Below are 12,151 nucleotides of genomic sequence, written 5' to 3' on the forward strand. Positions count from 1 at the left end.
AGAAAATAATGTCTTTGTGCATTTTCAGTTTTTATCTGTTGTACTAAATATAAGTTTTAGATCTCTTTGATACATGGTCATGATGAACAATGAGAAAACCCTTATGGACTCATTTTTTCCAGTGAAAGACTTTTTGAAAAAATTAGTTGACATAAAGGTATATGTGTGTACGTTTATAAATGTTTATAAATGTACATGTGTATATATTTCTTTGTGTAGCAATTTTTAATATACCTTAAATAATAGATTTTAGGTTTCCTTTCTCACTGTGCAGAACAACTATTGTTAATTGATTTTTGGAATACACATAGCAAGTTTGTGACAGAGCATAAGATGATAACAAAACTCACTGTTTACAACACCTGATAGAGTAGTTATTAAGTATCCTTGTTCTTAAGCTTTGAACCTCTTCCAGGATGTCCATATTGATATGTCATATCCTGATAGATAAAGAAAGTCAGCGGGAGAAGGAGAAGCTGGAAGCTGAGCTGATCACTGTCCGTTCCACCAATGAGGACCAAAGGCGACACATTGAAATTCGAGACCAGGCCCTCAGCAACGCCCAAGCTAAGGTGGTAAAGCTGGAGGAAGAGGTATGGTGTCTTTAGATCACATATGCATGCGGAAGGTGGGGAAGCCAGCAAAACACAGGCACTGGACTCTTTATTTCAGTAAACTGGCAGCTGTGCCGCCAGGAAGGTGCTATAGGCTACTTCTATGTAAGGGCAGTTGTTTTCTCTTTTCTCCCCTGCACAGTCTTCCTTTTCTAGAACAAGAAATCACCAAAGTCAAGGAGTGCTCATTCATATAATAAGCTTCCCTCCTCATCTATTTCTAATCCAATATTCACTATGCGCCAGGCATTGCCTTAAGCCTGTGATAGTAAGCTTTCTTTTGGATTAACTATAAAATTATCCCAGGTAAAGTAAGGATTTTGATATCAAATGGTCCTTGGCTCCCCAAGCTCAGTGGCAAGTCACTCTCCTCCCAGGTAAAAAAATGAGCGATTTGCTCTACCAGGTTCTTTGAGGACAGGACCAGTTTGCAGTTTGTGTCAGGAGAACGTACTGGCCCCCAAACCATGTGGTGCCCTGGTTCTTGGTTCTGGCATGTAGTTTTGTGGTAGGGAGAAGTACTTATTTGGGTGTAAGGATGGATCCTTCCCTTGCCGAATGCTAAGGCCCCCAAATTATTAAGCAATTATATGATGCATGTGTATCTGGTTAGTCTTGATGTAGATTTTTGACTGGTTTGTAACACTAAACTGTGTTCGTGTAAAGTACAAAGAACTCTCGCTGCTTGCTTTATCATTAATCTTGGGTGTCACTTGTCATAGTTCTGGACCAGTACAGAGATAGAAACTGTTTTTAGGTGGTTTTCACTTCAGAGAATGGGTGTGTTTGAGCAAAGGAATGATGATAAAATGTTACTTGGTAAAGAAAACGTCACATTCCACTGACTTCTATTATAAAATGTGAATGATATTAAGGGAAAATATAGCCTCTTTATAACAAGTTGAAAATATTTCAGTTTGAGACAAAAAGGTTATGCATGAATAAATCTTTAGCATTTTCTGGCCATTGTCTGCAAGGTACATTCCCTACCTTTTATTCATTGACTGCTTCTTCTCATTTGATGGAATGATTCTATTTCCTACAAGTCTCTTCTTTCTTTTTGTTGGTGTGTAAAAATGTTTGTTGGAGCTAGGTTGTGAGGTTATATATATATTTTTTTAAACAATCAATGCCATCTAACCCACAATGCCCCCTATCGTGAATTGTTTAAGTGTTAAACATCAGACCATGTAAGATTAGGTTAGTGGTCTGCTTCATCTGTTGTCCGTATAAAAATACATATTGAAAATGAGGAGCGCTTAGATTTGCTCAATGTCCGGATCTAAAGAACTTAGTCTTCTGATAAAACACCTCATCTCTTGCCTTTCCTTCCCTTTGTGCTGGCAAATTGCAGATTACATTGCAGATTACATTACTGAATGGAGATAAGACAAGGATCATTTAGAGAAAACTAAGAGACCCACGGAAAAGAAATAGCTTGCTAGTGGTCACATGGCAAGTCTTGGTAGAGCCAAGAATAAAACTGGAATCTCATGACTCTTCATTCCCTAGATCCTACTGCCTGCTTCCCTGTGTGAATCATCCTTTGGTTCAGCTTCCAAACAGAATGTGGGCGCATGTTCAATTTTACTAACCTCTGCATCTTTTCATTTGATTTTTAAAAAGGCCCCTCTTTTCAGCAGACTATGAGGAACTGGCCCAAACTTTTAAAATTTCAGCATATATTTATACATGCATACATACATACATACATACATACATACATATATACATACATACATAGCCCTACATACCCTCCAGGAAGAGAGCATATCCAGATAGAGGGAGGGTGAGGTGGAAGTAAGGGCTCTGAAACCATCTTGGTTTTCCGTGTCTGGAAGCACAGTGGTTTCTGGTTGTTAATCATGAAAAGAAATATATACCTATGGAAACTATGTTCATCTGTGGCTCCCACCAGGCAGCCCTCATTGAAAGATTTTCTGGAAATATAATTCTAGCTTTATACTTCTGAGGCTTTTCTGGGCATTTGCTTCAGAGATTTTTAGTAGCTTTCCGAGGGCTAGCCCTAATATAAAGAGGAAGTTCTCTCTTTTATTAAATTGGAACTCTATGATGCTCACTCTCCTGACACAACTGCTGAAGCCAAAGGGGTTGAGCAAGTAAATGCGGTGAAGAAAGCTGATGGTGCCTGGCTATCAAAAGAGATAGTGACTGGGGTCTTAAAGTCTTGAAGGTAAACAAGCAGCCATCTAGCTCAGAAGCAACAAAGCCCACATGGAAGAACACACCAGCCTGTGTGATCGAGTGGTCCCGAAGGGATCAGTTATCAGGCATCAAAGAACAAAAAATTATATAATTGGCTGCACACCTCCATGATAGGATCGCCGAAGACAAATGGGTGCATAAGCAAATGTGGCAAAGAAAGCTGATGGTGCCTGGCTATCAAAAGAGATAGTTTCTGGGGTCTTAAAGGCTTGAAGGTGAACAAGCGGCCATCTAGCTCAGAAGCAAAAAAGCCCACATGGAAGAAGCACACCAGCCAGTGCGATCACGAGGTGCCAAAGGGACCAGGTATAAGGCATCATGCAAAACAAAAAGATATATGTATGTGTATATGTATATATATATATGTGTGTGTGTGTGTGTATGTGTGTGTGTGTGTATACCATATGTGTGTGTGTGTGTGTATACCATATTGAATGAAGGGGGAAGTGCAGAGTGGAGACCCAAAGCCCAAGTGTTGGCCACTGGAGATCCCCTCATAGAGGGGTTTAGGAGAGGAGATGGGTCAGTCAGGGTGCGAGGTAGAACTGATGAAGAACACAGCTTTCCCCCAGATCCTGGATGCTTCCTCCCCACAACTACCATGATCCGAATTCTACCTTACAGGACTGGATAGGGCAGAGGTTGTACACTGGTGCATATGCGGGCTGGAGGCACAGGGAATCCAGGGTGGATGATACCTTCAGGACCAAGGGTGTGAGGGGTGATGCTGGGAGAGTGTAGGGTGAGTGGGTGAGGGGGAACTGATTACAAGGATCCACATGTGACCTCCTCCCTGGGAGATGGACGGCAGAGAAGGGAGGGAAGGGAGACTCCCGATAGGGCAAGATATGACAAAATAACAATGTATAAATTACCAAGGGCACATGAGGGATGGGGAAGCGGGGAGGGAGGGAAAAAAAAAGAGGACCTGATGCAAAGGGCTTAAGTGGAGAGCAAATGCTTTGAGAATGATTGGGGCAGGGAATGTGCGATGTGCTTTATACAATTGATGTATGTATATGTATGGATTGTGATAAGAGTTGTATGAGCCCCTAAGAAAATGTAAAAAAAAGAAAAGGGGGAAAAAAAGAAAATGATTAGGGCAAAGAATGTACAGATTTGCTTTATACAATTGATGTATGTTTATGTATGGATTGTGATAAGAGTTGTATGAGCCCCTAATAAAATATTTAAAATAAATAAATAAATAAAGAGGAAGTTCTCAGTACCAACTAGAACTGCATGATGGAATCCAGTGACTAGATATGTCAACTGAGCAAATTAATTATTCACTTTTAAAAATCTTAATGAAACGATTTTCATGTAGAGCCTCAGTGGTTCGGAAATTCTGAGCTGTTGAACTAAAGAAGGTGGGGCATTTACCTGGGAGCACACGTTTACAACTTGAAGAGTGTGTATGTCTACTTATGTGGTTTGCATCTTATACTTCCTTTGCTTTCTACCAGAGCTTAAAACGAGTTCAAAAGAGTTCAGCAGTGGCCAACAGAACCTCAGAATGCAGAGCAACCACATCTTTGTGCATGGCCTCTTAAATGGACTAGGAAATAGAGAGGAGAACCCTGCTCCAAGATGGCATCCAAATGGGCTGCTTTGAATGTGTGCCGGCTGCCATCTTCCATCTTTGTGCAGAAGACTCCTTTGTAGAAATGTCAAAATTCCCCTCAGAAGAGACTTGCTTACTATGTAATGTGTACGCGCCATTGGCCACTGAACCATTTTGAGCCAGATCTGAGCCCTACTTTCCACACACAGAATCTCAGAGGCCATGCAATGCCCTCCAGACTCACACCTGATCACCTGTAAACCCCCCAAAAACGAAATCTGTTGCCATGCAGTTGATTCTGACTGATACACGCCCTATGTAGGGTTTCCAAGGCTTTAAATCTTTAAAGAAGGTCTTTTCCTCATGGGTTTGAACTGCTAACCTTGCAGCTAGCAGTCTAGTGCTAATTGAACAGTGCTAGGCTTGAAACCACCTCTAAGTGAAAATTGATTGGTTCTTCTTTTCCTTTTTCAGCAGCATATCAGAGCTGGGCTAGCTGCTGGATTTCCAGTATCTTTCCTATAGTGTTCCAAGGAGACTCTGCCTTTTTCTAATCCACATATATGTACATATATATATATGGATTATATAGGGATTACTCATTGGAGTTTTGCTTTTCTTCTGTGGGTCAAATAACCCTGATTGAGCCTCATTCTTCCTTGGGTAAAATTTTTAATTGCAGGAGCTGTGGAACTCACCTAGTAAGAGTTTCACATGGTGTCTGAATGGTTTGGAATTTCTGTTTCTCTTAATGAAGAAAGTGAGACATTTTCCTTCATTGTTACATATTTACAAAATAAGTAAACATTTATAAACTAAACCAGATCTACTACCCATTGACTCTATTCCAACTCATAGCACCCCAAATTAGGGTTGCCGAAGCTGTCAATCTTTATGGGAGCAGCTAGTGATTTGGTGGTGGCTGGTGTATTTGAAGAGTTAACCTTCAGTTAGCAGTTCAGCACTTACCTAGGAGTTCATACAGAAACAGACAGTCTCAGTTTCACATGGGGCAGCTAGTGAGTTTGGACTATGGACCTTATGGTTCGCAGCCTAATGCCTAGTCGCCAGTGCTGCCAGGGTTCTTTTTTATAACCCACACAAAACTAAAGCTCATTGCCATCATAGCCTCTTTATCTTATTGAGTAGAACGACCTGTTAATTTTTGAGGCTGTACATCTAAGCCTAATTTTTTCTCTCATGGGGCAGATGGTGGGCTCAAACTACTGACCTTGGGGTTACTAGTCCAGTGCATAACTCACCATGTCACTAGGATTTCCTTTATAAACTAACATAGGTATGATTGAGTGGAAAAATTAAGAGTCTGTCTGTTGGCAAGGGCTCACTTGAAGTCATGTTTTGAAGGCCGGAGGGTATGTTAGATGACCTACACTTCTGTTGTAAGGAAATGATTATTTAGTTTTGGTTTATGAAAGGCACCACATTACACCCCCTCCCTTTTTTTATTTTTAGGAATTAGTTCGTCCAGGGAAAAATCATCCTAGTTCACTTGTAGCAAATCAGAGTGAGAGAAATTGTCTCAAATTGGGCCCTTTTATTTAAGAATTATTTTCTTCAGTCTCTGGAAATTACAGTCACTCCGGTAAATATTTCTCATTGCATCAAAATGGTGCAGGGAAAGATAGAGAGCGACATAAACAATCTGGGGACACTTAACATATGTTTGTCCTTAAGTCTTCAGTCAGAGGGAGATTTCTGAAATCCATTCCCTTGTTCTAATCTCATTAAGTGTCTTTCCCATGGTACTCTACACTCAGTTTTCCCCAATCACTATACTGCAACAGTGCTTGTGGTTTACAGAAAACCCGTTGTATGCTTTCCAAGTTCAGCCCAGCTGCTTTCACGCACCCTGCTCTGCTGATAGCCAAGGTGTCTTGCTGGGAAAGAGAGAGCACTCTAGCTAAAAATCAGACCACTTTTCCTTTTCCTGGTGAGTCATTGTGTTCCAGGCCTTGAGCTGCAGCTTCTGAAGCAGGCAGGCAGCCGAGGTAAATGGTGCATTTCCATCCGTGCCCTTATCTTTCGGGACACGTAGGTCCTATTGAAGTGGAGGCTCATTAAACTCCAAGTCAAAAGAACTCTGTGTCCTGCGGCAAACATGGTATTCTCTCATTCAGAAAGCACCCCCTCCCTTCATCCCCCACCAATTTGACCTCACTGAAACTTTCGACAGATGCCTGGCATATCCACTCACAAGGCTGAAGGCAACCCGGGCTTCTAGCTGGCTGTTGTCTTATGATGCTCCAGAGCTGAGCCATTGCATGGGTAATTGTTTCAGGAATGGTGGGAAAAAGGCTTTGGCAAGATCAAAGAAGGAAGATGCTGTGGGTGGCTGCTTACTGAGTGGAGCACACAGAAAGGGATAGAGTGGCGTGTGGAAAGCCTAGCAGAAAGTGCTAGCGAGCCGTTTTAGTTGGCTTTTGCCTGGAATGGCAACCAGAGGCACTTGGGGGAAAGGGAGCTCAAGTAGATAACCTTTTCTGAACCGAAATGGCTAGTGAGGATATCACACTGCTAATTCTTGCTGGAAGCCAGTGAGTTTCCTAAGTTTCTATTGCCAGTCCACTTGATTTTCCAAGAGGAAATTCGTATTTCCCTCCCATACCCCCCATTCATCTTCCCTTCTTTCAAGACGTCATGCTGCTTGAGTGTGGCATAGCCAGTCTTCTTCCCAAGAGCAACGGAAGAGGCACTCAGTGGAGACGTATATAGCTGTCTAATATTTGAAGATAATTTTCAAAGAACAATAGGATTCTGGAAATAAAATTCATGTACAATGGGTTATTGTAGATCATGAATTTAGTTGGAAAATCTGAGAGTATGAATTAGCTGAGCACTTAGAGTGCTGATAGGAATTCAGATAAAGTACATTACCACCCAGAATTCCTTTAGGGTGTTCTGATTAATCGTTGACTTTTTTGAAGAACATTTCCTCTCAGCATTTCCCATACTTAGGGCAGCATATTTTCTTTGAAGGAGGTGCTCCTCCACCCAGCATGTTAAGAAATTCTGTCCCCACCCCAAGTACAGTTGGAATGACATCTCTAAACTCAATTTTCTAAGCCTTTCCTATGATTTTGGCTTTTGAAATTCCCAACTTGGAAACCCATGGAATTCTCTTCAGTCCCCTTTACAGCATAAGCTCTCTTCCTGAAGTAGTACACTGCTCGAGGTGGTTTTCTACTCTTCAATTTTTTTACTATGCACCAGTGTACCACAGCCTCTTGGCAATGGATAGAGGCAGCCTGCTAATACCAGGATAGTGTTACCAAATTGCTTCAGCGTGAACTCTTACTTGGAGCCAGGGGCTTCTGGTTGAGACTAAATCGAATGAAGTGAAATTACCGAAGGCTCATGGAGCAGCATATAAACAGTGGTAGGAAGGAGGGGAGTCGAGGAAGTACACTTCACTTGTAACATTTGCAAAAGACTCCTTAGAGCTGTGGAAAATATAAAAGCGCATGCAAATGAGACATGGTGAAGAATGCCCTCTTGGGCACCTGAGCTCATTCTCCAGCATTACTTCCAATGCCCTTCAGCCAGTGAGCTTGTGTATGTGTTGGTCTTCATTCAGCTAGCATTCCTAGTCTGCCTCCATCACCTAGAAATCTATATTTTTCACCTTTAAAAAGTATATTCTAAATAATATATCCCCCAATGAAACTTGCAAGTGTTAGCAAATTCAAGTACAGACAGATTAGGTGACTGTGATAAATCTAGGACGACAATTCAGATCTCAGAACTTTATACTATCCAGTCTGTGTTTTATCCCCCAGTGAAAAGAAATAGAGGTCAATAATTTAGTCTCTTCCTTTCAAATGGTTGATATGAATAAGTAGCTTTAAAAGCCCCAGAACTAGTTTTGTATATAGCTATTCTTAAAATTAAAAAAAAACGTTTGAAAGGCACCCACAGTTGTTGGGAGAAGGGAAGACATACCATCACGTGGTATTCGTTTGCAGGGATCAGATTTTCCTGAGTCAGAAGGGAGTTAAGAGATCTGCCAAATGCTTGGGAATGGGTTCAAATTATTGCAGAAGTGCAATGGAAAAATATGATTGATGGAGCTTGAGTATTTCCCTTATTCCATGAGGGCTTGCCTTCCTGCTATTCATTTTTTTCTTGTTTTATGATTATTCTGTTAGAATTTATCCCTGAACAGGAATGATTTGAAACCTGTAACTTAACTTGGAGAAACAAAGTCAATGCATTCTGTTGTGCGTGTGTGCCGTTTTTGTATTTGTAGTGTTGTAGCTAAGCTCTCTTCCGCTGAATTTTGTTCCCATAGTTGACAATTATTTGACATTAGCTGGTCGTCAATAATGTCCTGAACAATAAGTTAGAACTTGAACCTAAAAGAGATATCGAGGAAGAAGAAGCTCTCACATAAGATTAGGGTTTTGCTTGCTTCCCCATGTATCGCTGCTTGTAAAGAAGAGAGTCTGAGATATGATAAACATTCAGTTAATATTTGGTGAATGAATGAAAGAATCCATACTTAAATAAAACCTTACAAAATGAATACCAATCGAGTACACATTATGAGAGACATTAGAGAAAGGCCGCAATCAGTGTCAGGTAAGAGAACTCCAGGAAGCTTTCCTGGAGAGTCTAGTGATGGAGGGAGGGAGGGATGAATTGTCCGAAACTAACACAAGGGTGATCGTTGTCATAGGCAGGCTGATAGCATTTGAAGGAAGTGGAATCCTAGAACACCGATACAGGCATTTTTTAAAATATGATTTTTGGTGAAAATAGTGCACAACCAAGCCCCTTCCTATCCCACAGTTTCTAGATATAATGAACAGTGATACTGGTTGCAGATACAGGAATTTTTAGGAGATGTGTCTGCGCTGAACAAGGGACAAGGTGGCAAGAGATTTGGCAGTGAGTTGAAATCATAAAGTGGTTTGAGATATAGATGAGAGAGAACAGATTATCTAAACTGAGAAAAGGCATGTAATGGTACCTTGGATATAGTAAGGACTTATTAAGGACTACCTGGCTCAATGGGATAGCAGCAAATTATTTTTGTTGTTAAATAAGGTTGTGCTGCAATGTACTACTACTTAAGGAAGTCTGTTCTAGCAACCACGTAGGATGGACTGATTGCGTGTGTGTATGTGTTTGTGTGATGGGGGTGGTAGCTGAAAGTAAAGAGCTCTGCTAGGTTGTTATGGTAATAACTAATTTGTAAAGTATGGAATGAAACCGTGTTTGCTATGACAATATCAGGAAGTGTCTGAATGTGAGCAACGGGAGTTAGGGTTAAGCTATTCTACTAGACTGGATGTGGTGGACAAAGAAAGGAGAGGACAACACTGATTCCAAGAATCTGAGACTGGAAAAATGGGATTCATGATAATGATAACTCAATTAGTGAAATGTTGACGTTTGGGACAAAGATGAAAACCGTCTAGGCCAGAGGTTCTCAACCTGTGGATCGCAACCCCTTTGGGAATATAACAGCCTTTTCACAGGGGTGCCCCGATTCATAGCAGTAGCAACATTACAGTGATGAAGTAGCAAGGAAAATAATGTTATGGTTGGGGGATCACCACAACATGAGGAACTGTATGAAAGGGTGGTGACATGAGGAAGGTTGGGGACCAATGGACTAGGCCATGTTTCAGAGTGAGAAATTGTGCAATCAGTTGGAGATCTGGGACTATAAAGAGAGCACAGTATCATTAATGTCATCGGCGTTCAGTGTATAGGCATGTAGGCTGTCTCCAGTAATGCCAAATGATGGAAAACAGAACAGACACCTTATCAGAGTGACTCAAAATCACTGTACTCCACCAGGGCCGAGTTTCCAGGGTTGTAAGCCTTATGGAAGCAGACAGCCCCATCGTTCTCCACAGAGTGCTTGTGGTGTCACCAGGTCTTTATAGTTCGGATGTGTAGAGACCAGTATTTTTCAAACTTGGCTTAACGATCTGTTTAGGCAAGTAGCGAACATTCTACGTTTTAGTCAACCATTCCCTCTACCCAAGTATGTTCTTAAGTGTGGTATGTTAATTATTTTCATGTTCCTGTGAAAAGAATTAGCACAGTATGCTAAGGAAAATACCTCCAGGAATGTACAATGCATGTAATTTGCATAAAATACAGTGTTGATATTTAGAGCTGGGCAATTCTTTGTTGCTTGGTGTCCTGTGCACTGTCAGGTGATTAGCAACATTTCTGGTCTCACCCAGGTACAACAACCAAAAATATCTCTACACATTGTGAAATTTCCCCTGGAAACCATTTACTTTAGATGGGACCTTTTGGATACAGTGGAAAGGGGGCATGGGCTTAAAAGGCCAAGGCTGAGAATGAGTGCTTTGGGAGGTAATATGAACATTTCCTCAGAGAATTGAGGAAAACAAAAGAAACAGGCAGTGGAGGGTTTTGACAAGGTTTTAAAAATTGGCATTTGATGATAAACCCTGAAAGATGGGATTAGTTCCTTTAGTCACCAAATTTCCAGTGGAGTTTGATTTAATTGCTGGGTGTGCTTGACTTCATCTAAGGGCTCCTAGGTACGGGCTCCAGAGGAGAAACAGAGGGACTCATCTGGGCTTCTGAAAACTGGTCTTATGCACCAAGACCTGAGCCACTTATCTTAGCTTTGGGAAGCATTAAAAGGGAACACTCACTTGCTTGAAAATTGAAGCCACAGAAAAGGGCGTCATCTAGGATCTTATGGGTATTACACACATCCTACACGCCACCTCTCTCATGTTCATTTATACAAACCAGGGAAGGGCTTTGGTTTCATCCTCAAAGAAGGTGCCTACACAGACCTCTAGGATACTGTTTAGCCTAGCCATCTGAGATACTAGTTGACATTAAACGTAAAAAGAGGGGTCTCCATTTTCATATAATAGTTGGGAATTGAAAGGCCCCTTAGAGATAGATGATCTGTCTAGCAGAGAGTTTTACTTACTTTATTTTTCTTAATTTTTAAAAACTCCCTATCAACCTGAAGAGGCAAGGCACTTTAATCATTTAACCATTCTGAAAGGTCAAGTATGAAAAGATGATGGAGCAAAGTCAGGTGGGAGGTCCAGGCTCAAAAAACCAAACATACACAACAAAAACACACTCGCCGCCAAGCAGATACCTGAGAGGACTGAAAAAACTTCATGGGAAAATTGTATTATCTTTTCATTCTATTTTTCCACTAACTTTACATGTATGCCTGTGTATAAAATCTCTGGCAGTCTTTTCTTCAAATGAAGCTTTACATATAACCTTAATTTAGAATGCACATAAAAGAGGATCCATTTGGTATAGCCCACCCACTAGTGGCCCCTTAAAGTACCTCCAAGCAATGCCCTGACTTTAAATGATGCTTTGCACCCCACTCATCTAACCAGAGACTGCCAAGTGTTTTTGTTTGTTTTTGTAAAAGAGCCAGATGGTAAAGATTGTTGTTTTTGCGTGTCATACAGTTTCCATCCTCAGTGCAACTCCTCAACTCTGCCATTTTAGCTAGAAGGCACCCCAGACAATATGTAAATGAATGATCAGGGCTCGGTTTGGCTCAGCTGACTATTTTTGTTGGCTGACCGCTGAAAACCACCCCACCCCACTGCCATGTTCACAAATGTTGACATACGTAAGACTTAGCACTGGACAGTATGTTACCATTATAGTAGAGGCAGGATTCAAACCAAACTTTGTCGATTGTCATTTCGTTCTTTACCTGTCGTTGTGCTGTCTAACAGAAGTTTCT

General features: G+C 41.2%; 1 protein-coding gene across 4 annotated transcripts in view; it reads left to right on the forward strand.

Moving 5' to 3' along the window:
• The window catches only part of AMOT (angiomotin), a 68,466-nt gene that overhangs the window by 34,804 nt on the left and 21,511 nt on the right, over positions 1-12,151 (forward strand). For all 4 annotated transcript variants that reach the window (XM_075539608.1, XM_075539611.1, XM_075539610.1 and 1 more), the window contains one exon: positions 448-593. In XM_075539608.1, coding sequence (XP_075395723.1) covers positions 448-593 — 146 coding nt within the window. The remainder of the gene's footprint in view (positions 1-447; positions 594-12,151) is intronic.

Source organism: Tenrec ecaudatus, chromosome X (genome assembly GCF_050624435.1).
Source record: "Tenrec ecaudatus isolate mTenEca1 chromosome X, mTenEca1.hap1, whole genome shotgun sequence".
Lineage (NCBI taxonomy): Eukaryota > Metazoa > Chordata > Mammalia > Afrosoricida > Tenrecidae > Tenrec > Tenrec ecaudatus.